Source organism: Psammomys obesus, unplaced genomic scaffold (assembly GCF_907164565.1).
Source record: "Psammomys obesus unplaced genomic scaffold, mPsaObe1.curated_primary_1811, whole genome shotgun sequence".
NCBI classification, from domain to species: domain Eukaryota; kingdom Metazoa; phylum Chordata; class Mammalia; order Rodentia; family Muridae; genus Psammomys; species Psammomys obesus.
The window spans coordinates 1,462,524-1,487,370 of NW_026592890.1; the positions used below are offsets into that span (position 1 = coordinate 1,462,524).

The window sequence follows — 24,847 nt, forward strand, 5'->3', positions numbered from 1 at the left end:
TTCAAAGCAATGAGAGGATACAGAGAGGCATCTCTTACACCACACGGGAACCGTGCGTGAACATTAGCATCGCAAGAAGCTGCCATTTTGTCTCTCAAAGCAGCCACATCCCTTTGCTTTCCCACCAGCAGGAAAGGACCATGTCTACAGATCCACAGCCTTGGCGGTATATGATGTTGCAGTGTTTTAGATTTTAGTTATCCCAGTACGTGTAATGAGACTTAATGGCTTCTTTTTTATGAAAAAAAAATTATGAAGAATTTGCCTTTGTTATTTCTTAAATGTACAGTAGAAATCATTGTAAAGCCATGGGATCCTGGAAGTTACTTCTCTGGAAAGTTATTCATTATTCATGTTACAGTATTCCTTTATTACCTTTTTTTATTTATTGTTCACGGGGCCACTAATGGTCTTTGATTCTTTTTATATTTATGACTGATAATTCATGACTTTTCTTTTTCTTAATCACCCTGAAAAGAAATTTATCAATATTATCTTGATGAAGAAAGTTTACATTTAACTGATTTTTGCTATGGCATTGCTGTTTTCAATGTTATCAATCTTAATGATAACTTTATTAATCCTTTGAGAATTTTGAGCATGTATTTTGAGCATGTCCACCTGTGCCCAAGTCTCCCAGTACACTCTCTCCACTCTCCCCTGCCTATCCTCCGATTTTGAGTTCTCCCCTCCTGTTTGTGCTGGTCCACTGCTTACTGGAATGGAGCCTGTCCTGGAGTGCGGTGACCTATCGTGGGTCACACCAATACAGGAAGTGAATCTCCCTGTCCCAGTAGTTTTCAGATGCCAGTAGCGCCTTTGTTAGTGGTGGATTCTCATGTCCACTCTCCCACAGCATGCTGGGATTTTGTCTGGATTGAGGTTGCTCAAGTCTTTTTTATTTTTATTTTTATTTTGGGAGATAAACACTTTATTTTTATTTTTAATTTTTGTTTCGTTTTCAGACAATTGTGTACTGTTTGTTTATTTATTTCTTAATATATTTTTTTATTTATTACAATTTATTCACTTGTCACCATGATCGCTGTGAGCTCACAGGTGTGACTGTGTTTTCATGTCCAGGAAACAGTTTCCTTGAAGTCATCCCCCACTTCCGGCTTCAACAAGCTCTTCACTCCCTCTTCCACTTAAACCACTGAACCTCACAGGGAGAAGTATCACGTGATTAAGTCCACTGTACAGTCTGGTGCTCTCTGCAGGTTGACCAGCTCTGGGCGAGCTGTCTTTTACGTGAGGAAGAAGTATCTCCAGTGAGGCTGAGATTAGGAAGCACTTTAATGCTGTGTTCATGTAACAGAGCAATAGTGTTAGCTTCCGCCTAGCACGGTGACCTGCTTAGCCATAGGTGCCCAGTCCTGCTCACATTTCACAAAGCAGGTCCAATTACTACTCTTTTCTGTTTCCTTTGGGATACCCGAACTTTTAAAGTTCCCCCCCTCCCCCGAGATTTCTTTCTTTTTTCTTTTCAAGTTAAAGTGAGGTCATTTATTTTGAAACAATGTCTAATATAACTGAAAATAAGATCAAGTGTGTGTTTTTTATTTTTTATTTTTATGCTTCTGTTTTCTTTTTAATTTTTTTTATTAATTATAGTTTATACACTTTGTATTCCAGCTATGATCTCTCCCTCATTCCCTTCCAATCCCACGCTTCCTCCGTCATCTCCCATGCCCTTCTAAAAGTCCACTGATAGGAGAGGTCTTCCTCCCCTTCCATCTGACCCTAGCCTATCAGGTCGGATCAGGACTGGCTGAATTGACTTCCTCTGTGGCCTGGTAAGGCTGATACCCCATTAAGGGGAGGTGATCAAAGAGCCAGCCACTGAGTTCATGTCAGAGACAGTCCCTGTTCCCCTACTAGAGAACCCACTTGGACACTGAGCTACTATGGGCTACATCTGTGCAGGGGTTCTAGGTTATCTCCATGCATGGTCCTTGGTTGGAGAATCAGTCTCAGAAAAGACCTGTGTCCAGATTTTTTGTTTCTGTTGCTCTCCTTGTAGAACCCCTCCACGTCTATGCCCCCCTTCTTTCATAAGATTCCCTGGACTCTGCCTAAAGTTTGGCTATGAGTCTCAGCATCTGCTTTGATACCCTGCAGGGTAGAGTCTCTCAGAGGCCCTCTGTGGTAGGCTCCTGTCCTGCTCTGTTTTCTCCATCTTCCTATGTCTGTCCCGTTTGCCTTTCTGAGTGAGTGAGGATGATCATCTTACCTAGGGTTCTCCTTCTCGCTTAGCTTCCTTCTTTAGGTGTACAGATTTTAATATGTTTATTCTATATTATATGTCTAATATCCACTTATAAGTGAGTATATACCGCGTGTGTGTCTTTCTGCTTCTGGGATACCTCACTCAGGATGATCTTTTCTAGTTCCCACCATTTGCCTGCAAATTTCATGAATTCTTTGTTTTTAATTGCTGAGTAGTATTCCATTGTGTAAATGTACCACAATTTCTGCATCCATTCCTCTGTTGAGGGACATCTGGGTTGTTTCCAGATTCTGGCTATTATGAATAAAGCTGCTGCAAACATGGTTGAGCAAATGTCCTTGTTGTGTACTTGAGAATATTTTGGATATATGCCAAGGAGTGCTATAGCTGGATCTTGAGGTGGCACTATTCCTAGTTGTCTGAGAAAGCGCCAGATTGATTTCCAAAGTGGCTGTACAAGTTTACATTCCCACCAGCAATGGAGGAGGGTTCCCCTTTCTCCACAACTTCTCCAGCATGTGTTGTCACTTAAGTTTTTTATCTTAGGCATTCTGATGAGTGTAAGGTGAAATCTCAGGGTCTTTTTCATTTGCATTTTCCTGATGACTAAGGACGGTTAGCATTTCTTTAAGTGTTTCTATGAAATTCCATATTCCTCTATTGAGAACTCTCTGTTTAGCTCTGTACCTCATTTTTTAATTAGATTACTTGATTTGCTGTGGTTTTTGTTTGTTTGTTTGTTTTTTGTGTTTTTTTTTAACTTCTTTAGTTCTCTATCTATTCTGGAGCTTAGCCCTCTGTCAGATATAGGGTTGGTGAAGATTCTTTCCCAGTCTTTAGGCTGTCTTTTTGTTCTGATGACAGTATCCTTGCATTAGAAAAGCTTTTCAGTTTCATGAGGTCCCATTTATTAATTTTTGATCTCTCTGTGCTGTTGGTGTTCTGTTCAGGAAGTTGTCTCCTGTGCCAATGATTTCAAGGCTCTTCCTTACTTTTTCTTCTAAGAGGTTTAGTGTGTCTGGTTTTAGGTTGAGGTCTTTGATCCACTTGGACTTTAGTTTTGTGCAGGGTGATAAATATGGATCTATTTGCATTTTCTACCCGTAGACATCCAGTTTGTTGAAGACACTGTCTTTTTTCCGTTGTATGGTTTTGGCATCTTTATCAAAAATCAAGTATCCTTAGGTGTGTAGATTTACTTCTGGGTCTTTTATTTGATTCCATAGATCCATTGTTTTGTTCCTATGCCAGTACCATGTAGTTTTTAGTACTATTGCTCGGTAGTACAGCTTGAGATCAGGGATGGAGATGCGTCCCGACGATCTGCTGTTATACAGGACCATTTTAGCAATTCTGGGCCTTTTATTTTTTCATATGAAGTTGAGACTTATTCTTTCATGATCTGTAAAGAATTATGTTGGTTTTTTGATGGGAATTGCATTGAATCTGTAGATTGCTTTTGGTAGGATGGCCATTTTCACTATGTTAATCCTACTGATCCATGAATCTGATCCATGATCTTTCCATCTTCAGATATCTTCTTCAATTTCTTTCTTCAGAGACTGGAAGTTTTTTTTTTTTTTCAAACAGGTCTTTCACTTGCTTGGTTAGAGTCACACCAAGGTACCTTATGTTATTAGTGGCTATTGTGAAGGGTGTAGTTTCCCTAATTTCTTTCTCAGTCCCTTTGTTTTTCGTAATTCCCTTTTATTTCATACATTCATTTACTGTTATGAAATTTTAGAGCACCTTTTCCTTCACCTTAATGCATTTTAAGTTTTATTTTTATTTTCACTTAGTTAAAAATATTTAAAAATCCCCGTGAGATATCATCTTCTAGCTACATACCCTTTAAAAGTGCCTTTTTTTTTTTTTTAAATCTCCAAATATTTGGGAATTTCCCAAGTATCTTTCCCTTACCAATTTCTGGCTTATTCCCATTCTGCTGTGAAAAGCATGCTCTCTCTGGTTTCTGTTTCTATGAAGAAAAATATGTTTTATACTCAAAACCTGGCTTACCTTGTAAGTTTCACAAAAGCCTGAAGGGGGAAAATGTGTATTTTACTGCTGTTTGATGACATGTTTTAGAAACAGCAATTAGATCTGGCTAACTGATAACGCGTCCAACTCTGTCTGCATTGATTTTCTGCTTGTTTGAACTACAAATAATCAACAGAAGAAAAGTCTCTCCAACCGATGACTTTGAATCTTCCCTTTCAGGGCTAAAGCCCTGTCTTTGGGTGCAGGCATGGTTGCTCTGTACATCATTTGGGCAGATCGATGCTGATGTTGTTGTGCAGTCTACACTCAATTCCCCGTCATGTCCACCTCCTGCAATCCCTTTGGCCAGAGTTAATACAGAGGCAACAGTTATATTTTGAACTGTGCTGCTGTTGGAGTTATCTCTGTGTCCTTTTACTTTTAACACATCAGTTTCTTGATAGTTAAAGGAACTTCTTGTGCAAACGCACAACTCAGTCTTGACAGTCTCTGCCTGTTAATTGGCGTTTCAGACTATTCGCACTGAGAGCGCTCACTGTGTGTTATTATTGGCATCAACCAGATGCATCTTTTTGTTCTCTTCTGGTTTCATTTGAGCATTTTAAATAACCCTGTTCTATCTCGGCTCCTAGAGGATAAAACATATGACAAGATGTTTTTACGATATATCTCTGCTGAAGTTTATACTATACATTGTTAGCTAATTGAGGTGGTATTAAGGTAACCCCATTCCACTTTACAGTCAGCATAGGCGCAACATAGCGTCACATGCACAAATCTCCCTTCCTGTCCCTAGAACATCGCTGTCCATCATTTCATTCTCTGTACATTACACCCAATACAAGCTGTTGTTTTAAGCACAGAGTTGTCTTTTTTTTTTAGGCCTTTTCAGAAATGAAAAATATTTACTCTACTTTTGTTCTGTCTGACCCCTTCCATGTTTATGTAGGTGTAAATCTCTGACCTTTAAGTACACTTTCATCTTTTCCAAAGAAAAGTCTTTTTTTGACATTTCCTATAGAGCAAGCTTCCTGGAATCAGTGGCCCTGGGGCTTTGCTTGACTGTTTTTTACTTCTCTTTCATGTTCGAAAGGTAAGTTCCCTACACCTGGGATTGCAGACTGGTCGCTTCTTTGACTCACCCTGCTGGTGTTTCTCCCCATTCTCTAGCAGCAGGTGGTACCTATCCCTGCTAGTTTGTTAAATGATTTCTTTGTCCTTCCACACTTTGGGGTGCAGTTTTTTTCCTGAGCTTCTCGAATGGATAGTTTGGTGTCTGTCACTAATTATGTTATGGAAAGTTCTTGGCCATTATTATAACATGTTTTTTGCCCTTTACTGCCCTTCCGTCATTCCAATGAGCCATGTCATGCCTTAGACTTTTCGTTCTTCTGGTCCTTTACATTTCAGTTTGGCCTGTAGCTATTGGCCTATGTCATCCAGCCCGCTGATTTTTTCTGCTAAAGACATCCTTTTTTTTTTTTTTTTCTTTTTTACTGTTTGGAGTCTGAAGATGTAGTGGACACTAGATACTTGAATAGCACTTGGGAATTCTGTGTTCTATCTCCAAGTGCAAAAAGATGCTCATTGCAATCTTAAAAGAAACCTTTCTAGCATTTGCTTTTGTTAAAAAAGCCTTTTATAATTTTGTTCTATTCCTCATCTATTCTTGTATGTTGTCTATCTTTCCAGTCAAGCATAGCTTTGCACATGAAATGGGCTCTATAATACGTATTTGAACACTTGGCTGTGCAGACAGGTCACCAGGGGCAGGCTCTGAGAATTATAGCCTGGCATCACTTCTGGTTTACTCTCTGTTTCCTGAGCTATCAGGATGTGAACAAGCTACGCTTCAGCTTCCCAGTTAATTAAAACATAAACCGCAACTTCCGTGCTGGGCTGAGCCCCCTTAACATGTGAGCAAAATAAAGCCTTCATCCCTTCAGCTGCCATTTTTAGGTATTTGTCCCCAGCGTCGAGACATAAGCAATACAGAGACCTCGACCAGGATGATTTAAAAATTTCCGTCTGGCAGGGTGGTGGTGGACACCGCTTAAATCCCCGCACTCAGGTCTGCAGAGCCAGTTAGTTCCAGGACAGCTACGGCTGCAGAGAAACCCTGTTTTGAATAAACCAAAAATTTCCCCTGTATTTAAAGTCCACATTCAATTCCTTGGCAAGCCTCTGTGTCTTTACACAGTGGATGCACAACTCAGGTACTCTCAGCCTTAGATCCAGCATCATCGTGTACGCACCTGTGATCTGTTACCTGGTCAACTGTGGTGACATCTGAAGGTTCCTTAACCTGTGCTCTTGCCTTTGTCTCTAAAGCCCACCTAGAGGACACAGAGTAATGTTTTAAAACTATAAATTCTGTCAGGTCTCTCCTCAGCTCACAAACAGTGGCTTCTCTAATCGAGGGACTCAGTGCAAGTCTTCGTCCTGGTCTCCTGGGCCCTGTGCAAATGGATTCCCTTATCTTTCCTCCTATTTCATGGCTGAGTGCCTTGCTCACTTTGCTCTGTTCCCCAATATCAGAGATATATTCCCCGTTTTAAATACCTTCCCTATCCTTTCCTTCCCTGTTTTTCTCTCCTGGCACTTGTCAATTCTTGACACTATTTGTTTGTCTCCTGTCTGTCTTCCTTGTACAATTCAAGAATCATGTGAGTGGAGGGACTTTTTCCTTTCACCCATAGCAGTGTCTGTATGAGTGAATGAATAAAACGGAAACTGAATTACAGTGCATCATTTCTGTGCACATGCTTTAGTAAAGCACGTAGAACCCTTTTCAAGGCACAGGTTCTTCTAGCATTTCCCCCTCAGCTGTGGCACCTTAGAAAAATCATGGAAAGAATGACTGGGGGAGTTAATTTTGAGAGCCCCATTCTAGTCCATCTATTACATTTGGGGGAAAATAGTCCACCTTAATATATTTAATATCCCAATACCTAAGGTCCTTTAATATGTAAAATGCGTAAATAATTAGTGCAGAAATGAGGAGATACACTTTTAAATGTTTCCAGACCAGGGTTTATATAATTTAGAATCATGAATAAGAAATGTTATAGCTGGTAACTGTGATAATTATACAATCATGATTGCATCTGTGATGGGTCAATAGAAGCACTGTCCTCCAGGGATTCCAGGCCCTTTGGTAAACAGAGCACAGAACACAAACCATTTATTTGGCTGGTTAACAGCCTCCATAGGTTTGCACCAATTGCACCCGTGGCTCCTGGGACAGGTGCCACATGATGTTACAGCATGGGCCTGAAGTCAGTGTGGCTAGGTTCAAGCCTCAGTCCTCTACCTCTGCTTCCATAGTTTCAGTGGTGAGGACTGAGCACGAGGCCTCACGTCTCCCCCGGTACTGCCTCAGTTCCCGTGACTATTGGGAAATTAAGCCACTCAGGCCAAGAGCTTGGTGAGCGCCAGGCGAGCAGCCAGTGCTCAATAGAAGCCAGCTATTGTTGTAAGGATTGTTACCATTAAGAGTTCAAGCACTGTAAACCGTCCCTCCAATGTGTTGTGCTAGGCCACAGATCGGGTGGGCAGACTAAAGAACCAGACTTTGGAAACGGGCAGGACAAGAGATACAACGTAGCCGGCTGGGCAGTCAGGAGCAGGGAAGCAGGCTGTGGCTAGAGCCCAAGACACCTGCTTTCACCCTAGCCTCCAAGGCCATAGAGAGCAGCAGCTATCCAGTTTGTACTGAAAGGCAAATTTGCCTCATACCATCTCATGTATTAGGAAAATTACCCAATATAGGAAGACACTTAAGAAGCTAGGAAGCCAAGAATTAGCAAATGCCTATTATTATAACAATTACTGAAATTCTTAAAATTTAAGTTTTTAAAAAACAATTCCAAGTTCCACGTAAAAGATGAGCAGCAGCACTGGACTGGAGACCGTCAGATGGCGTCAGGTGGACAAGGAGGGAGGGTCAAGCAGGAAGCTGTTGGAAGTGCAGAGCAGCTTGCAAGCCATGAACCACAGTGTGAAGAGGCCGAGAGAACCAGTGTCTGGAGTCTGTGCGCCTGAACTCAGCACACACGGGGAGAGTTAGGTCGGGCTGTGATGTGGTTCCCACACTCGGGGAGAGGTAGGTCTGGGGTAGATCTGGGGCTGGCTCATAGTTTCAGAGGTTTAGTCCATTGTTGTCATAGCACGCTCCAGGCAGACATGGTACTAGAGGAGCCAAGAGTTCTACATCTTGATCCTCAGCAGCAGAAGGACACTGAGTGTCACACTAGGCCTTGCCTGAGCATAGGACATACCCCACAGTGACACCCTGTCTCCAACAAGGCCACACCTACTCCAGGAAAGCCACACCTCCTAGCAGTGCCACTCTCTGTGGGCCCAGCTTCAAACACATTAGTCTGTGGGGAGCACTCTTTTCACCACCACAGTGCCATAGCCTGGTCCTTGTCCTTTAACTCATGCCCCTTTGGGAGACTGATTGACCATAGCAGGCGGCGGCAGCGGGTAGAAATGAAGAAAGTTAATCACCAAATATTTGAGGCGGTGCTTGGTCAGCTTAGGTGATTCTCTTGACATGCAGGAGTGTTATGATGCATGCAGGTAGTTTTAGATGACCCAGACATTGCACAGGTCCTTGGCACAGCACACGGAGAGGCTGTGGCACCTCGTTCAATCATCAGTGCTGCAAAATGTAAGCAGATAGCATCGTTTAACGGTTATGTAGGGCAAAGCCCCTTAAACTGTGTGTGTCATGATCTTACATGACCAAACATGAGGCTTTGTGAAAACTTTGTAGCACCAAGTTTCTTAATGCTTAGTGGCCAAAAATTAGTTCAAAATCAAATACTTAATGAAGCTGAGGCTTCTGGGGCAGTGCTCGCCCATGCAGCATGACTCGGATTCCATGTAGCCTGGGTCCTGGCACACAGCGTGAACACCTTGTATTTAACGTGTCCCCATCGCTCACAGTGGCAGTGAGTGCTCCCTGAAATGACTCTGCTTAGATTCAAGAGCACGTGGTGTCATAAACTGCAATGCCTTCTACATTGGTCAAGTTTTCTTCATAGACAAAACGTAATGGTTCTGTCATTGAGAACAAACACCCTGACCATTTCCTACTATCATTTCTCAGCATGTGAGTGTCAAATTCCTGTCTTTGGAATACGTTGTGTTAGATAAACAACCACACCCACATAATTATTTCATGAATTGTATTTCCCCTTTGATCTGACAAAACTGTATATAGCAAAGAATCATCTTACATACGTTTTATTTGAGATGTATTACAAATTTATGTTTGATTTGTATACTTATTTTATATACCTATATACCATGGGGTTGCATAAAATTTTCACAGGGGTGTGAATGGGGAAAGTTCCACAAGTCTTGCTATAGAGGTTTCACAGTCTGTTAGGCTGCACAGGCTCTGGAGTTGAGTGGACATGGGTTCGAATCTCAGCTGTGCTTGGACTTGAAGGATGCTGGCTAAGTCTCTTTCTTTTCCTTCAGTGGTGTGACATGAGGGCTGAGCTCACACAGTCCATCTCGAGTGTGTCTGCTTTTCTGCAGCAGCTTTATAAGGCTCTTATCTTTATTTAATTTGTACCTAATCAGCATGCCCATTTCTTTCAACATACTGAATTTAAAAAGCTTTTAGTGTATTTCTTTGCCTGGCTTTTTAATACCTCATGGGTAATGTGAAGTTACTGAGAGACAAAGGAAATTAATTATGCAAATGTTTGAAATAATAATACATTAAACTAGTTGCAGGGAACTAGGGAAAATTGCTGATTTTTTTTTGGTAGAAGCATAGGTTACTAAGAGGAAAAAAAAGATCATTCCAATAAAAGAAAATTTGAAAGACTGCATTAGAAACCAATAATCCAGAAAATTCCATCATTAACGGATATTCAGAGGGTATGTTAACTTTTCTTGAGATACAATGGCCAAATCAAGAAATTTAAAGGCTGAAAAAAAATGAATAATTAAACTCTAGGTGGACATGGAGATGTGTGCCTCTGAGCCCAGCATTTGGGAGGTGCACACAGGGAGATGAAAATTCAAGGCCAGCTACATATCAAGTGTAAGACCAGCTATAATGAAACCTAACCTTTAAGAAGAGGGGTGGGGCTCTGGGCATGTAGCCCAGCTGTAGAATGCTTGCCCATATAGCCCAGTGGTAGAATGCTTGCCTAAATTGTACAGGGGTCTGGGTTTTATTCCCTCCCTTGCAAAGCAATACAAAAACACCTCAGATAACCAGAAGTCATTTTTTTCAGCGTGTCTTGGGCATTTGACTCATTAGGATAAACGTCTGTTTATTGCCAGGGCATCCCTGTCTAAGCAGCTGGCATGGCTTCAGGCTCCTCGGGAGTCAGCAACCTCTGCCTTCCTTCCCGACTCTCAGGTAGTCTTGGCAGGACTCATCACACCTACTTCTCCAGGGTCACTGGCCGTGATTTCTCTGCCTTTCAGTCTCTTTCAGGTTATCTGTTTTATTGGCTTTTAGAAAATACCCTTTAATTAATATCCCCCAGATGGATTAGTGTCACTCAAACACACATTGGGAGCTACTAGACATTTTATATGTGGCTTTTCTATGCCCTCACAATAGCGTGATAAGGATATCATCGGTCCACATTGGATGCATTTCACATTTAGGGGGCACGGGGGACGTAAAAATAGCATTTGCCATCTCTGTAAAATGCATAGCTCTGCTAGGAAAGCCTCGAGTGCATGTTAGACGACTTTTAAAAGGATAACTTTGCTTTGGTGCAAACAGGGTCTCATCAGTGGCGCAACTTGAGAGGTAGCAGTCAGCAAACAGTTATTTACGTGGCCCGTCTCAGTTTTGGGGTCACCCTGTGAATGTACCACTCCACCATCCCCATGGCCTTTCTGTCGCCAAAGGACAGTACAACATGTCTCATTCGCACTGCGTGCCACGATGCCGTGTTTACGGATAACTTCCCCATTGTCATAGACTTCCCACTTTAACTTTTGCATTATCTACACTGTTGTGTGTTTTTGTTTTTGGCTTGGTTTTGGTTTTTTGAGACAGAGTTTTCTGTGTAGCCTTAGCTGTCCTGCACTTGTGTAAGCCAGGCTGGCCTCAGACTCACGAGATGCCCCTGCCTCTGCCTCCTGAGTGCTGCTATTACAGGCATGGGCCGCTGCACCTGGCTAGTATTTTTTTTTAATACTTTCTCTTTTTTATGAATTAGTAGTTTAGTCTTTTGACTATTTCTCTGATAATTAAGAAAGAAATAGTCAAGGAGGGTTGTATTTATGTTGCTGCCTTGCAAATAATTCTGGAAACTATCTGGAAGAAATGTGATTTTAGTTTTATCTTTGGATTTTAATTATCTCCATCACTATTTATTCTTAATCTTTAAAAAATTAAGTTATAATTACATTATTATTATTTCCCTCCTTGCTTTTCCTCACTCTCCCCCCCCCCCCCGCACATGCCCTTTCTCCAATCCTTCCCATCTTTTCTGCCCATACTCCCTCTCAAATTCATGGCCTTTTTGTTGTTGTTATTATTATACATACACACACACACACACACATGCCAATAAGATTTATATGTAACCTCTTCAGTCCTGTGATCTTATTGGCATGATTTCAGGCCTTACCACCCGGCATTGGATAACCAGCTGGTGGGCACATCCCTAGGGCTGATTCTTCCGTCTCAGCAGTCATTCGTTTCCTGCAGTTCTTGGTCTAGGGGTGGGACCCCGTGAGACTTGCCCCTTCCCTGTGAGCATGTTTATTGTGTCATCATCACTCAGCAATCAAGTGCTTGAGGTGTCAGTCGTGCAGGAGACACACTATCACAACACTTTTGATGAGGGGTGAGAATTACACTTATCTATCTGTGGGCCTCATCCTGTATTGGTCACAATTAGCTGTGTCTGCCATGGAGACACAGCCAGTAGACGTGGGAGTTGACCTCTAGGGCTCCCTTCTTGTTGGTGAAATAGAAACATAGAAACAAAACTTGGACTTCTTTGTTTCCAGTTTTGCCTAGTTCTAGTCAGAGTTTATTTGAACTTTTATAAAATAGTAATATAATATTATCAGTACTAATGCATACACTTCCGGTGTGCAGGGAGAACAGCCTTTTCCCCGTTGGGCCACACTCTGAGATCCTCCTGCACAAAGTTGGCCGAACAATGCACATAGTTTTCTGTTTTGATTTGCTTGTGGGGATTCCGGCGCTTGTTCGGCATTGTGTCCTTGGAATAAATTGGAATATTTACAGGTGCTTACGAACTCTTGGCTGCATGTTGATTTTACAAACACTGAGGTTTCTCATGTCTCCAGCTGCCTCTCAGAGCTCTCAGCCTCAAACCTGGGGCCGTTTTTGGCTTGGATTCAGTAACCTGAGTCATTGAAAGAACCAATGACTGCCACACCAAGTGGGGTGGCAGCCCAACACACTGTTTTAAACACCGCTGGGATGAAACCGTTCGATCTTGTCACATCCCCCCAGAAGGGAAATTCTGTGCTTTGACACACGCACACACACACACACACAAACTCTCCAGCCCGCCGACTGCCTGTTTCATTTGTGGTCAACTTGACACATCTGGAAAGAGAGAGCCTTAGCTGAAGGAGTGCCTTCCTCAGATGGCCTTTGTCCACATCTGTGTGGTGTTTTCTTGACAAATGATAGAGAAGGGAGGGCCCAGATCATTCTAGTGGTCCCATCCCTAGGCATGTGGGCCCGGTCTGTGTAAGAAAAAGAGCTGCACGCTCTAGAGAGAGCACTCCAACGTGTCCCTCCATGCTCTCTGCTTATTCTCCCCTCGAGTTCCTCTCCTTGCTTCACTCAACAATGGGTGCAACCTGTCAGCCAAATACACCCTTTCCTTCCCAAATTGCTCTTGGTCATGGTGTTTACCACAGCAACAGGAAACGGCCTACAACACCAGTGACTGAGCATGGTGTTTCTGAAGTGGTTGCCATTACAGCGGTTTTGCTGTGTCTTCCTGCTGCATTGTCTGTGGTTTCTGCATGCTTCCTCTAGGTTAGCCTGGGGCTGCTAGGGCCCCATTTAAACCAAGGCAGGACCCACATGTGAGGGCACCGCATTTGCTCTCACTGGTTTCATCACTCCAGGCTGATTCCTCGTGTTCCTCACTTGTTTGTCACATGACCTGAAATCAGCTCCTCCGTGTTCTCGCTCTTCCAATGGGAACAGGCTTGTTTTTCTTAAATATGCAGCATCCCACCATAAGCATGAAAGTTCACACGAAGATCAAAGTCGAGCAGGATGATGATTTTCCTTAAAGGCGATGTCGGAACATTTGACCACGAGATTACTGAAGTATGTGACTATGTAAGATGGCCAGCCACGTGCTGCCGCCTTTACCTGCTTGGCTTTTAGACATCCCTAAATGTGTTAGCTTTGTGCCTATGATAATGAGCGGACTTCAAAATTGGCTTATCTGGAAAGCAGAACAAAGTGAACTTCCTCTCAGAAGCAGCATGAGAATACAGTCATCACCCAGGCGCTCCAGGCCGCCATATGTACACATGTGCACCAAGGAGAGCCATCATAGATAAGTCCCAGCTGGTTGTTTCCAAGATTCACCTCATGGGGTTATTGTGAGGTCGAATTACCTTAAAACAGCCTCCCATTTAGTGTGCGTAACGTACTTACAGCACATGTCACCTGCTCAGCGAGCCATCAGAGTGAGCTTTGGGCCCGGAAAGACAGATTAGCAGTTAGGAACACTGACTGCTCTTCCAGATGACTCAGGTTTGATTCCCATCACCTGCATGCTAACTCACAACCGTCTGTGACTCCGCTCCTGGAGGATCCAGCATTCTCCTCTGGCGTCCGTGGGCACGAAGCATATAGTAGTGCCAGGCAAGACACCACCCATGTGCATCACATCAATAACGCTTCAAGACATCAACAGAGCATCAGTCTTCATCGTTATCATTGCTTATTTCAGGACCTGCAGTAATTGCTTATTTTTTAGCAGGAAGGATTGGTGGTTCTTTTCATTTATACGTTGTCAGTTAATAAATTAGTTTAGACCTGAAAACAGTAATGTTATATCTTTTTAAAAATTTCCAGCTATACATTTGTTCCGGTTTTTTTGACAAATTAGAATAAGAAAGAACAAAGTTCCCATATCTGTCCTGAGTGACAAAACGGTTGATGAGTGGAGTTTATTTTTTATGTGTGCAGTGTTAAAAATGTTTGAATTACTTGGGAAGCAGATGCAGGTGGATCTCTGTTGTTCAAAGGCATCCTGATCTGCACAGCAAGTTCCAGAATGGTTAGGGCTATATAGGGAGACCCTGTTTTAAAACAAACAAAAAATAATTGCAGTAACATTTAACTAAAATGACGGTTCCTTCCATGTAAGTCTAAACCTAATCTCTAACTCACTATCTAAATTTGGAGAGATGAGTTTGCAAGAAATATAGAAGCTTGGGTTTGTCTTTGTCCCTTGAAATTGTTATTTTTGCTGATAACATTTTGTCAGGACAGAACGGCCTTTTTCAGGGTAAGAGTCTGAGTCAGTGGCTCAAAGAATGCACAGCAGAATTGGACACCTGCTCCCCGAGGTCTCTGATGTAGTTTAGTGAGGCGCAGGTGGGCAAAGCAGTGGGAGAAGACGACTGGAAAACTAACACTTTCACGTTTAGGAAAATGCATCTGTGGAAAACGCAAAGCTAAGAACGATGACAGACTAGGACTAGTTCCTAATCCAACAGCTCCGAAGCCGTGAGAATTTGACTGAGCTGACCTGGGGTTCAAGAACTATATTGCATCATGAGTAGATCAGCATTCTGTAGCATTCCCCAGCTAGAAGTCTGTTTGGTGGTGAAGTTATATAGTAGATTTTTGTGTGTGTGTGTGTGTGTGTGTGTTTTGTCCACATGTGCACAACATCTGTGACTAGTATTTTCAGAGGCCAGAAGAAGGTTCCATATCCTCTAAAACTAGATTTAGGATTGTTTGTGAGCTGCCATGTAGGTGCTGGGAGCCAAACTTAAGTCATCTGTAAGAGTAGCCAGTGCTTTTAACAGTTGAGCCATCTCTCAACTGTTAAATGTTTTTGTTTTTTTTTAATTAATGAATTAATCTTAAAGGCTTCCATACTTAGCGGAAGGGCTGTGGAGACTTCAGTTAGCAGGGAAAGGGCTGGCGCTGCGGAGGTGGGGACAGAAGGCCCTGGGGTTTGCTGCCAGCCAGGTCAGGTGACTCGGTAAGGCCCAGGTTCAGGGAGAAACTCGGGCTGGAAAAGGAAGGTAGAGAGCAACTGGGCACACTTGATGGTGACCTCAGGCCTCTGTATGCACATGTACACCCGTGTACACACTGACAGACACATCAGTGTGTGCACGGGCACGTGACACATTCACACACAGAGTTGTCCTGTAAGTAAGTTAAAATTGTGTACACACACACACACACACGTAAATGTAACTTTTATTCTCCTGCTGTAATTGTCATCTCCAAGGTTTACTGCCTGACCTCGGCCATAGTCCTGGAAGCTTCTAGCTTCTGTACAGCCTAATGTAGGCCTAGAATTCTTTCAGCCTCTGAGACATATGGCTGCATAAACTCACCCTTTCTAGTTCTTTCTGAACTCTTGCTGGATGGTTCAACTTAGCTGTTCTGGCTCAAATTCCTCTCCTACCTGACTGATTGAATCTGTCTTCTTTCTCGAGACTCTGAATTGCTCTGCTTGGCCTCAAATTAACTCTAGTAATCTGTTCTAATCATCTGGCTCCTTCTCATTTTCTGGCTCATTCTGTCTTCACCTGTGTCTACCTTGTTCTCTCTTCAAGCTCTCTCTGTAAAACTCTCCTGGTAAAAACTTCCTCTGAATTCCATGAACTGCATTGCCACAAACTCACGTCCATAGCACTGCCCCAATCAAATCCAACAGAATGCAGAGATCTACATGCCTCTGTCTCCTAAGTGCAGGGATTAGCGGCATGTTCCACCATGCCTGGACCTCAGCTTTCTTTACTTGAAACTTGCTCTATCTCCACACTGGTTCCAGCATGTGTTGTCACTTGAGTTTTTGATCTTAGCCATTCTGATGAGTGTAAGGTGAAATCTCAGGGTCGTTTTGATTTGCATTTCCCTGATGACTAAGAACACTGAGCATTTCTTTAAGCGTTTCTCTGCCATTTGATATCCCCCTATTGAGAATTCTCTGTTTAGCTCTGTACCCCATTTTTTAATTGGATTACTTGGTTTGCTGCTTTTTAACTTCTCCTCCATTGCTGGTGGGAATGTAAACTTGTATAACCACTTTGGAAATCAATCTGGCACTTTCTCAGAAAATTAGGAATAGTGCTTCCTTGAGATTCAGCTATAGCACTCCTAGGCATATATCCAAAAGATGCTCAAGCATACAAGGACATTTGCTCAACCATGTTTGTAGCAGCTTTATTCACAGCCAGAATCTGGAAACAACCCAGAAGTCCCTCAACGGAGGAATGGATGCAGAAATTGTGGTACATTTACACAATGGAATAGTACTCAGCAATTAAAAACAAGGAAATCATGAAATTTGCAGGTTAATGGTGGTATTTAGAAAAGATCATCCTGAGTGAGTTATCACAGGAGCAAAAAGACACACATGGTATCTACTCACTTATAAGTGGATATTAGACATATAATATAGGATAATCATACTAAAATCTGAACAACTAAAGAAGCTAAGCAAGAAAGAGGACTCTGGGTAAGATGATCAAGCCTCACTAAGAAAGGCAAATGGGATGGAAGAGAGAGAAAACAGGAAACAGGACAGGAGCCTACCACAGAGGGCCTCGGAAAGACTCTTCCCAGCAGGGTATTAAAGCAGATGCTAAGACTCTTAGCCAAACTTTGGGCAGAGTGCAGGGAATCTTATGAAAGAAGGAGGAGAAGAAAGACCTGGAGTGGACAGGAGCTCCACAAGGAGAGCAACAGGAGCAAAACTTCTCGCACAGGGGTCTTTTCTGAGACTGATACTCCAACCAGGGCCATGCATGGAGATAACCTAGAACCCCTGCACAGATGTAGCCCATGGCAGCTCAGTGTCCAAGTGGGTTCCCTAGTAAGGGAAACGGACTGTCTCTGACATGAATTCAGGGGCTGGCTCTTTGACCACCTCCCCCGAGGGGGGAGCAGCTTTACATAGGACAGTCCTGATGAGACCTGATAGGCTAGGGTCAGATGGAAGGGGTGGAGGACCTCTCCTATCATGGACTGGGGGAAGAGCATGGGAGGAGAAGAGGAAGGGAAGATGGGGTTGGGAGGGGATGAGGGAGGGGGGCTACAGCTGGGATACAAAATGAATAAATTATAATTAATAAAAATAAATTAATTAAAAAAGAAGCTTGTTCTATACCAGGCTGGCCTTGAAGTCAGATCTGCTTGCTTCTGTCTCCTGAGATTAAAGGCTTGCCTATATTCCCTCAGGATCACACAGACCTAGAGGGTCTTTGTGCAGTCCTTTGCCAGAGCAGCTATGTTCTGAATTAACATTCCTCCAAACACCCCCCCCCACACACACACAACAAGAACAATGTCCTCTTTCAACAAATAGTGTAATATTCGCACCAGCGCAAGCATCTCAGTTTCCTCACAGACTGATCACTTCTCTGGACTGATGATTAATATGTTTTAGCTTCTTTTGAATACACATAGGTTACTATTATCTGGTCACCGCAGCGTTTGACAGAACACTGGAGTTCATTTCTCCTGTGTGACTGAAAATGCAGTGTGGCCAGACTTACTCCACGCTTCTTTCATGTCGCTCTCCCTGGCCTCTTGGCATGTCCATCCTGCTCTCAGGGTCTGGGTTGACTACATGCACTGCACATGAGTAGCTTCCGGCGGATACCATCTTCCGGCCCCACCCGGTTTGCTGCAAATGACAGACGATCGCTCCTTTTTATGGCTGAATCCTATTGTGTGGTGCATATGTAACACGTTTTCTTTATTCATTCTACAGTTAACGGGCACTTTTGTGGCCTCTATTTTTTTTTTTTTGGGGGGGGGGGAGAGTATTTGTTCAGTTTATGGATCCTTACAAGCATGAACACATGCACACACAGACATACAATTACTAGTATGTAAGAGACTGCTACTGGCTCATAAAATCCCATTGTTAAATTTTCAGGCCTTTTCACACCTCTTCATATTAGATAAGATAAGTGACTTGCAGTTTGTCATGTTGACAATATTTATCCCATGAATACCCGCAAATGCCACAAATCAATGCTGTGCCCCTTTTCATTTGCAGAGAAAGTTATTTAACACTTGCAACTTTGCATGTTCCCTACATATTTATTTTAATAAGATAAAGGACCTTTGAAGATAGTATTTATATTGAAGTTTGCAGAAGACAAAAATAATCGAATTTGTTCTTTATCTTCCTGCATTTCCAGGGATACGGAAAGACCGACGAGGAGGGCGAATCCTAAAACACAAGCGCCAGAGAGATGACTTGGAAGGCAGAAATGAGATGGGGCCTTCTGGAGACATGAGGGCCGCCAACCTTTGGCCAAGCCCTCTCGTGATTAAGCACACGAAGAAGAACAGCCCCGCCTTGTCCTTGACAGCTGACCAGATGGTCAGTGCCTTGTTGGACGCTGAGCCGCCCTTAATCTATTCTGAATATGATCCTTCCAGACCCTTAAGTGAAGCTTCGATGATGGGCTTATTGACCAACCTTGCAGACAGGGAGCTGGTTCATATGATCAACTGGGCAAAGAGAGTGCCAGGTAAGGATGCGAACCTCTACTTCCACATCAACAGTGAATAATTTCTCAACGATCGGCTGGGATGCCTGGGGTGGGGGAGGGGGAGGGGGAGAAATAGTAGTGTGGTATGTGGTTAGCGACAAGGCTACATTAGGATTTGCCAATTGTCAATATTAACTCGCCATATTATTCTTGAAACCTAGAAAATAGCCTTTAAAAATAAACACCCAGATGAATAAAACCTTGGACACACTATCTTTGGCCAGTCTTCTTTGTTGAAAAGACCCAGAATGGGCACTACATATCACACACACATATGTTTTGTCATGCAGACATCACATATTAAAAGTACTTAATGCTCTGGAATCTACATTTTTTTTTTTATTTCTAAGACAATCATTCAAAACACTTCTATAAGAACCAATTTTTTTCCATAAATAATCTCTTCGTGAAATATTGTTGTACACTAAAAGGCTAAAAGTGGGTGTGTTTGTGGAATGCCAATTATTTATTCAGCTTGCTTTCAGCATTGCATGTCCAGAGAAAGGGAAATACAGTAGGAAAACAAATTCAAGCAGCATCCCAGCATCTTCCAGAAAGATCCAGAAGCACAAGTGACACTCCACTCCTCCGATTTGTCTCTCAAGTGCTGCTTCTACAGCTCTTGACTTCTTGAGTAAGGAGGAGAACTCTAGAAACAAGACTGTCCAGGGCTCGGACTAATGGATTTCATATAGAGATGCGTTGCTGAGGCAAACAGGGATGGACTCACTTTTCTGGCTTATAGATCAAGTCAATGGGGGATTTAAATAAAGCTTTTTCTCCATGTGTTTCAATAGATCTGAAGTCATGTTCTATGACATGTGAGATATGTTTTCTTTCTGTTATAAAACTAAAATTCATGAGGAGTTTTGGGCCTTCAGAGAGTCACTCACATAGTCTGAGTTGATGTGGGTTTCTCCTTGTGTGTGCATAAATTCACCTGTAAATGTGTTGTGCTTTGAGAAGGGAGCCAGCAGTTCAATGAGCCAGTCTTACCTCAGGGCACATTTCTAGGTGGTTTGGGTAGGAGAGATCAGAGTATATGAAAAAGTAAGACTGGTCGAAAAACATTAAGTTTTGAAGATAATTCTGTTGGTCAAGCAAAAATTCTTGTTTTGTGAGGTAGATACAAATTCCTTGGGATTGGAGTTATGTGGGGCTATATGTTTCTTTTTCCTTGAACTTTATGTCTGCTTTTGCCTTGTTTTATACTTGGAGATAAAAGAAAACTGAAATGATTTAATGGTCATAGCCCCAAGAGCCAATTCTTGGTTGCTGTTAAGTTTTTGTTATCCTGTAAACATATCCCCTATGAGATCCTACAATACTAGTTCCAGAGCTGAACTATGAGTATTTGCTGAGCTCAAGCACCTATTTCTCTTTTTTATCTGTAGAGTCCCCTCTCAACATTTTATAATTGCTATTTTGTTGTTATTGTTGTTGCTTGAAGCCAGGGACTTGCTGTGTAGCCCAGGCAGGCCCTGGACTCTTCCTGCTTCAGCCTGAATAAGGTCAAATAGATGACTCAATGATAAAAACGATTCATCAAACTAACCTCAATTTGGGATTAAAATGGAGCAGAAGTCAAGGTTAGGAAGATACTGTGTCCATGTTTAGATGTTTCATTGTTAAACTCAGAATTAGACACGTGTGGTAATAAAACATCTAGCAAACCTACTTTCAGATTTCTATGTGTTAATCCAAAGGGTCAAAAATTTTTGGGTCTGCTATATTTTGTTGAGTGGTCCTTCAGGAAAAAAAGAATTATAAAAGCAATGTGCAATTATGTACAGTCACGCGCCACGTAAGAACATTTTGCTCAGCGACAGGCCGTGTCAGTGATGGTGGGTCTGTAGGTCAGAGGGAGGGCACGCATCAGTGATGCCATGGTCCATGTTAGGTGGGTTAATTTGTGGAGACTAACAGATCCACTCAGGGACAGTTCACTGATATAGCACTGTCATCAAGTGACACAAGGCTGTGTGTGTGTGTGTGTGTGTGTGTGTGTGTGTGCGCGCGCGCATGTGTGTCTGTGTGCCATTGAAATGAAGCTATTGTAGGTCAAAAGCCTACTTGTCTGGGGAAACAGAATCAAAATATCCATTGATTTAAAAGGGATGGGAAAAAAAAGAGCAGATCAAAAGCCTTCAGGAGGAACTAGGAAGATAACTGTGGAAGTTTGCAGAAAAAGTTGTATTTCAAAAAAGTTTATAATACTCACTACCATCTGTCATTTAAAGAGATAGTTTATCCTAAAGAGCTGGTATAGGCAATGTCACATTTATGAAGTGATAATTCGAGAATAATAATAGTAGTTTCAAAGAGGGAATGAGAAACATCGTTAGGAAGAACAATAGCAGGGAAGGCACTGTGGAATCAGCGATGTGATAGGAATTTGAAAGAGAGCGGGGAGGAACATAGGGAGGTCTGAAGGAAGCAAGCACAGGAGGAGCAATGATGTAATTGTATTATAACCTCAAAAATAATTTGAAAATATACACAAAAGGAGACAAAGGAAATATTTGAATAAGGAAGTCAGAAGGGGAAAGAGTGACTACCAGTGTAGCAGCTGGAACACGCTTCACACTGAGGAGTGGATTTTTAAAAAGTATAGTCAGTGCTTTGGGTTATTTAATATTTCCCCAACCAAGTATTGTTAGGGTTCTCAAGCTTTGGTGAATAAAATTGGATTTTCCTTTGTCTCATTATTTGGCCCTATTTTCTGACTTGGTATGTAGGAATTAAGAAGTGAGGATATGAAAAATGAGATGTAAGCACAGTCATCAATTCTAACTCACAAGGTACTTGGAAAAGATGACTATACAGAATTAATGTTTCCCTTTGACATGTACGAAGATCAGCTGTGACAAGAATGAGAACATCTACCTTTCCAGTGCTGCAGAAGACTTTTAAAAACTATTTTTTGAAATGTAAATGTTTATATTATTTTCCCTACCCTTTCCTCACTCAACTCTTCTCTTTACCCTATTCTCTCTTTCAAATTCATAGCCCTTTTCATTTAATTTCTCTTAAATCAATCAATCAATCAATTTACCTATCTATCTATTTACCTACCCATCTACCTACTCCTATATATGTAAGTACCACCTGCTTAGACTGTATAATGTCACCTATAGAAATATAACTTCAGGGCTGAGCACTTGGTACTGGACAAACAGTTGGGGAGCTCCATCCTGGGGAAGACTGTTTCTTTGGCTCTCAGCATTTCATAATGGCCTACAGTTCTTACTCTAGGGTGGGATCCCTGTGAGTGAAATTTCCCTTTTCCATGTTAGCGTGCCGATTGGTGTCTTTCTGGTTTAAGTCTTGCTTGGGACAGGTCTGCTTTAGGCCTCATGTGCAGTTGTTCAGCAGTTTCTGTGTCACCTCCCAGTGAGTGTGGTTGTCTAAACCACCCCACAACTCAGGACTTCTGGTTCTCAAGTCTCCCCATAATTCTAGTGAACAGTTCCCTGGCCCTAACACTCAACAGTGTCATTCACAGAAATCTGGAAACACAGGAAGAGGTAAAAGGTGACTTTGGAACCTTCCAATCTGAAAAAAATCTGAGCCCTTGGAGTACTCCGTTGTCGCATTAACCAGGGCAGCTCTCTAGGCTGTGATGATTTTCTTTTATCTCTTCAGAGTCTACCTTCTGTTATAACATCTCCGGAGCTATGGGTAGCTACCGCACTGAGACTCAGTTTCCACCCTATCTTTTTGAAAGGGTCAAAGGATGTTGAGGAGTGTACAGACATGAGCCCCCAAAACTCTCCCAGGGGTCAATTGTCTGTCCACAGATGAGATGTATTCAAATGAGTGTGACTGGAAATGAAGGCAGGTAGGGACAAGAGGGAAGGGAGAGGGCTCACCCCCCCCCCCCCAGCCAGGATCAAGAGTGAGCAGCACTTTCTATTCTAGGAGGTTCCTTTGTGATCCCTCAGTGTCTGTTGCCAGTTAAGATCAGAGCGGCAGACCCTAACCTCAGGCTGTCGCGGGGCTCTACCACACTATGAAATGGTTAAACAGAGCATGGCACGGAAGGATGGGTGACATCCTGGAGAGATGTCAGATGCCATTGTTAAGGGTAAGACTTGTCTAGAATGTGGAACTGTTTGTTTTTATGTGGAGATCCCCAGGATCAGGACAGGATCACCTCACCCCTGGCACAGTACTCTGCACTGCTCACCTAACTTCCTGATCAGTCCAGCCCAGCTCTCTACTGCTCCCGTGGAAGTCCAAAGTAAGCCACGAGGAAATCAGCTACTTGGCCGGCCTATGTTTCATGTCCAGCTCTAACCCTGACAGACATTTCGGGACCAGGTACCTGAAGGCTTTGGAAGATGCCTTTCTCGTGTTGAGAGTGTGGAGAATGACCCTGGGGGACCCTTTGCCACACACTCCAGTGTTGAGGAGCCTGGGTGGCCCTAGAACCTGATGTCTGTGTACCAGAGTTGGGGGTTCTGGGTGCCCCCTGGCCACATTTCCAGGATTGTTGGTTACAGCGTTGCCATTTCCAAAGAAGCTGGGCATCTACTAACGGTGTAAGTGCATAAACAGATGTTACTCTTAAAGTGTGTGGAATTGTATTCTCTCAAAAGCACACATGTGAGGGCCAGCTCCTCACATCTCAGACTGATCTTACCTAGAAGCAGAGTCTAACAGAAGCTGAGAGCTTCCAGTGAGCTCACACACATGGTCTGCAGTAGAAGACAACTAGTAAAAGGGCAATTGGGCACTGACTTAGACCTGTGTGTGTGTGTGTGTGTGTGTGTGTGTCTGTGTGTGTCTGTGTGTGTGTGTGTGTGTCTGTGTGTCTGTGTGTGTGTGTGTGTCTGTGTGTCTGTGTGTGTGCATGTGCACAAGGAGAAGATAGGAAGGTAGCCATCACACCCAACTTTCTTCTTGATTGAACTTGTGAACTGGACAGCTGACATGTCCTCGTTATAAGCCAAGGATCACTGAAGTTCAGTAATGGATACTGGGAGCTAGAAGAAGCATGTATGAACTCTAACCTAAAAGCTTCAGCGAGTGTGGTCCTGCCAGCATTTTGATCTTGAATCTCTAGTGTTCTAGTGACAAAAGCAGCTTAGGGGAAGAAAGGATTTATTAGGCTTACACTTCCTGGTCAGGCCATCATGGAAGGAAGTCAGGGCAGAAACTTGAAGGCAGAAACTGTGGAGGAAGACTGCTTGCTGGCACACACACACACACACACACACACACACACACACACACACACACACAGGGTACTACCTGCCCAGGGAATGGTCCCTGTTCCGTAGTGGGCTGGGCCCTCCTACATCAATTAATCAGACAAGCCGGGACAGACATAGCCAGACACTAACCTGACCTGGGCAATTCCTTAATCGAGCCTTTCTTCTAAGATGCCTCCAAGCTGTATCTCACTAATAAAGCTAACTAGAAAGCCTTGCCTCTAGAACCAAGACAACATACTTCTGTTTCAAAAGCTGCTGTTTTGGGTATTTTATGTTGCAGCCTAGGAAATGAATAGAAAGTATATTAGCCGAGTTTGTGTTTTATTTTGTTTGTTTATTTTTGTTGGTGTTGCTGGGCATTGAACTTGGGCCTTTCCACACTTTGGAAAATTGATCTACTGCAGAGGCTCATCCTCTACTCTGCTTTTAAGTGAATAAAATAAAACAACACATAGAAGAAGCAATTGGCATACAGAAGCTGGAAGCTGGATGTGATTCTTCACACCTGTAATTCCAGCATCCAGGAGGCTGGGGCAGAAGGACGGCCAGCCCAGGGTACACAGTAAGGGCAGTCTGGAATAAGAAGAATAAGATCCTGTCTCAAAGCAAAAACAAGACACTGCCACCACCAGCAGGA

The 24,847-nt window shown here is 42.8% G+C and overlaps 1 protein-coding gene across 5 annotated transcripts in view; it reads left to right on the forward strand.

Annotated features, from left to right (window-relative positions):
- Window positions 1-24,847, forward strand: part of Esr1 (estrogen receptor 1) — a 364,727-nt gene that overhangs the window by 214,088 nt on the left and 125,792 nt on the right. For all 5 annotated transcript variants that reach the window (XM_055616067.1, XM_055616066.1, XM_055616068.1 and 2 more), the window contains one exon: window positions 18,635-18,970. In XM_055616067.1, the coding sequence (XP_055472042.1) occupies window positions 18,635-18,970 (336 nt within the window). The remainder of the gene's footprint in view (window positions 1-18,634; window positions 18,971-24,847) is intronic.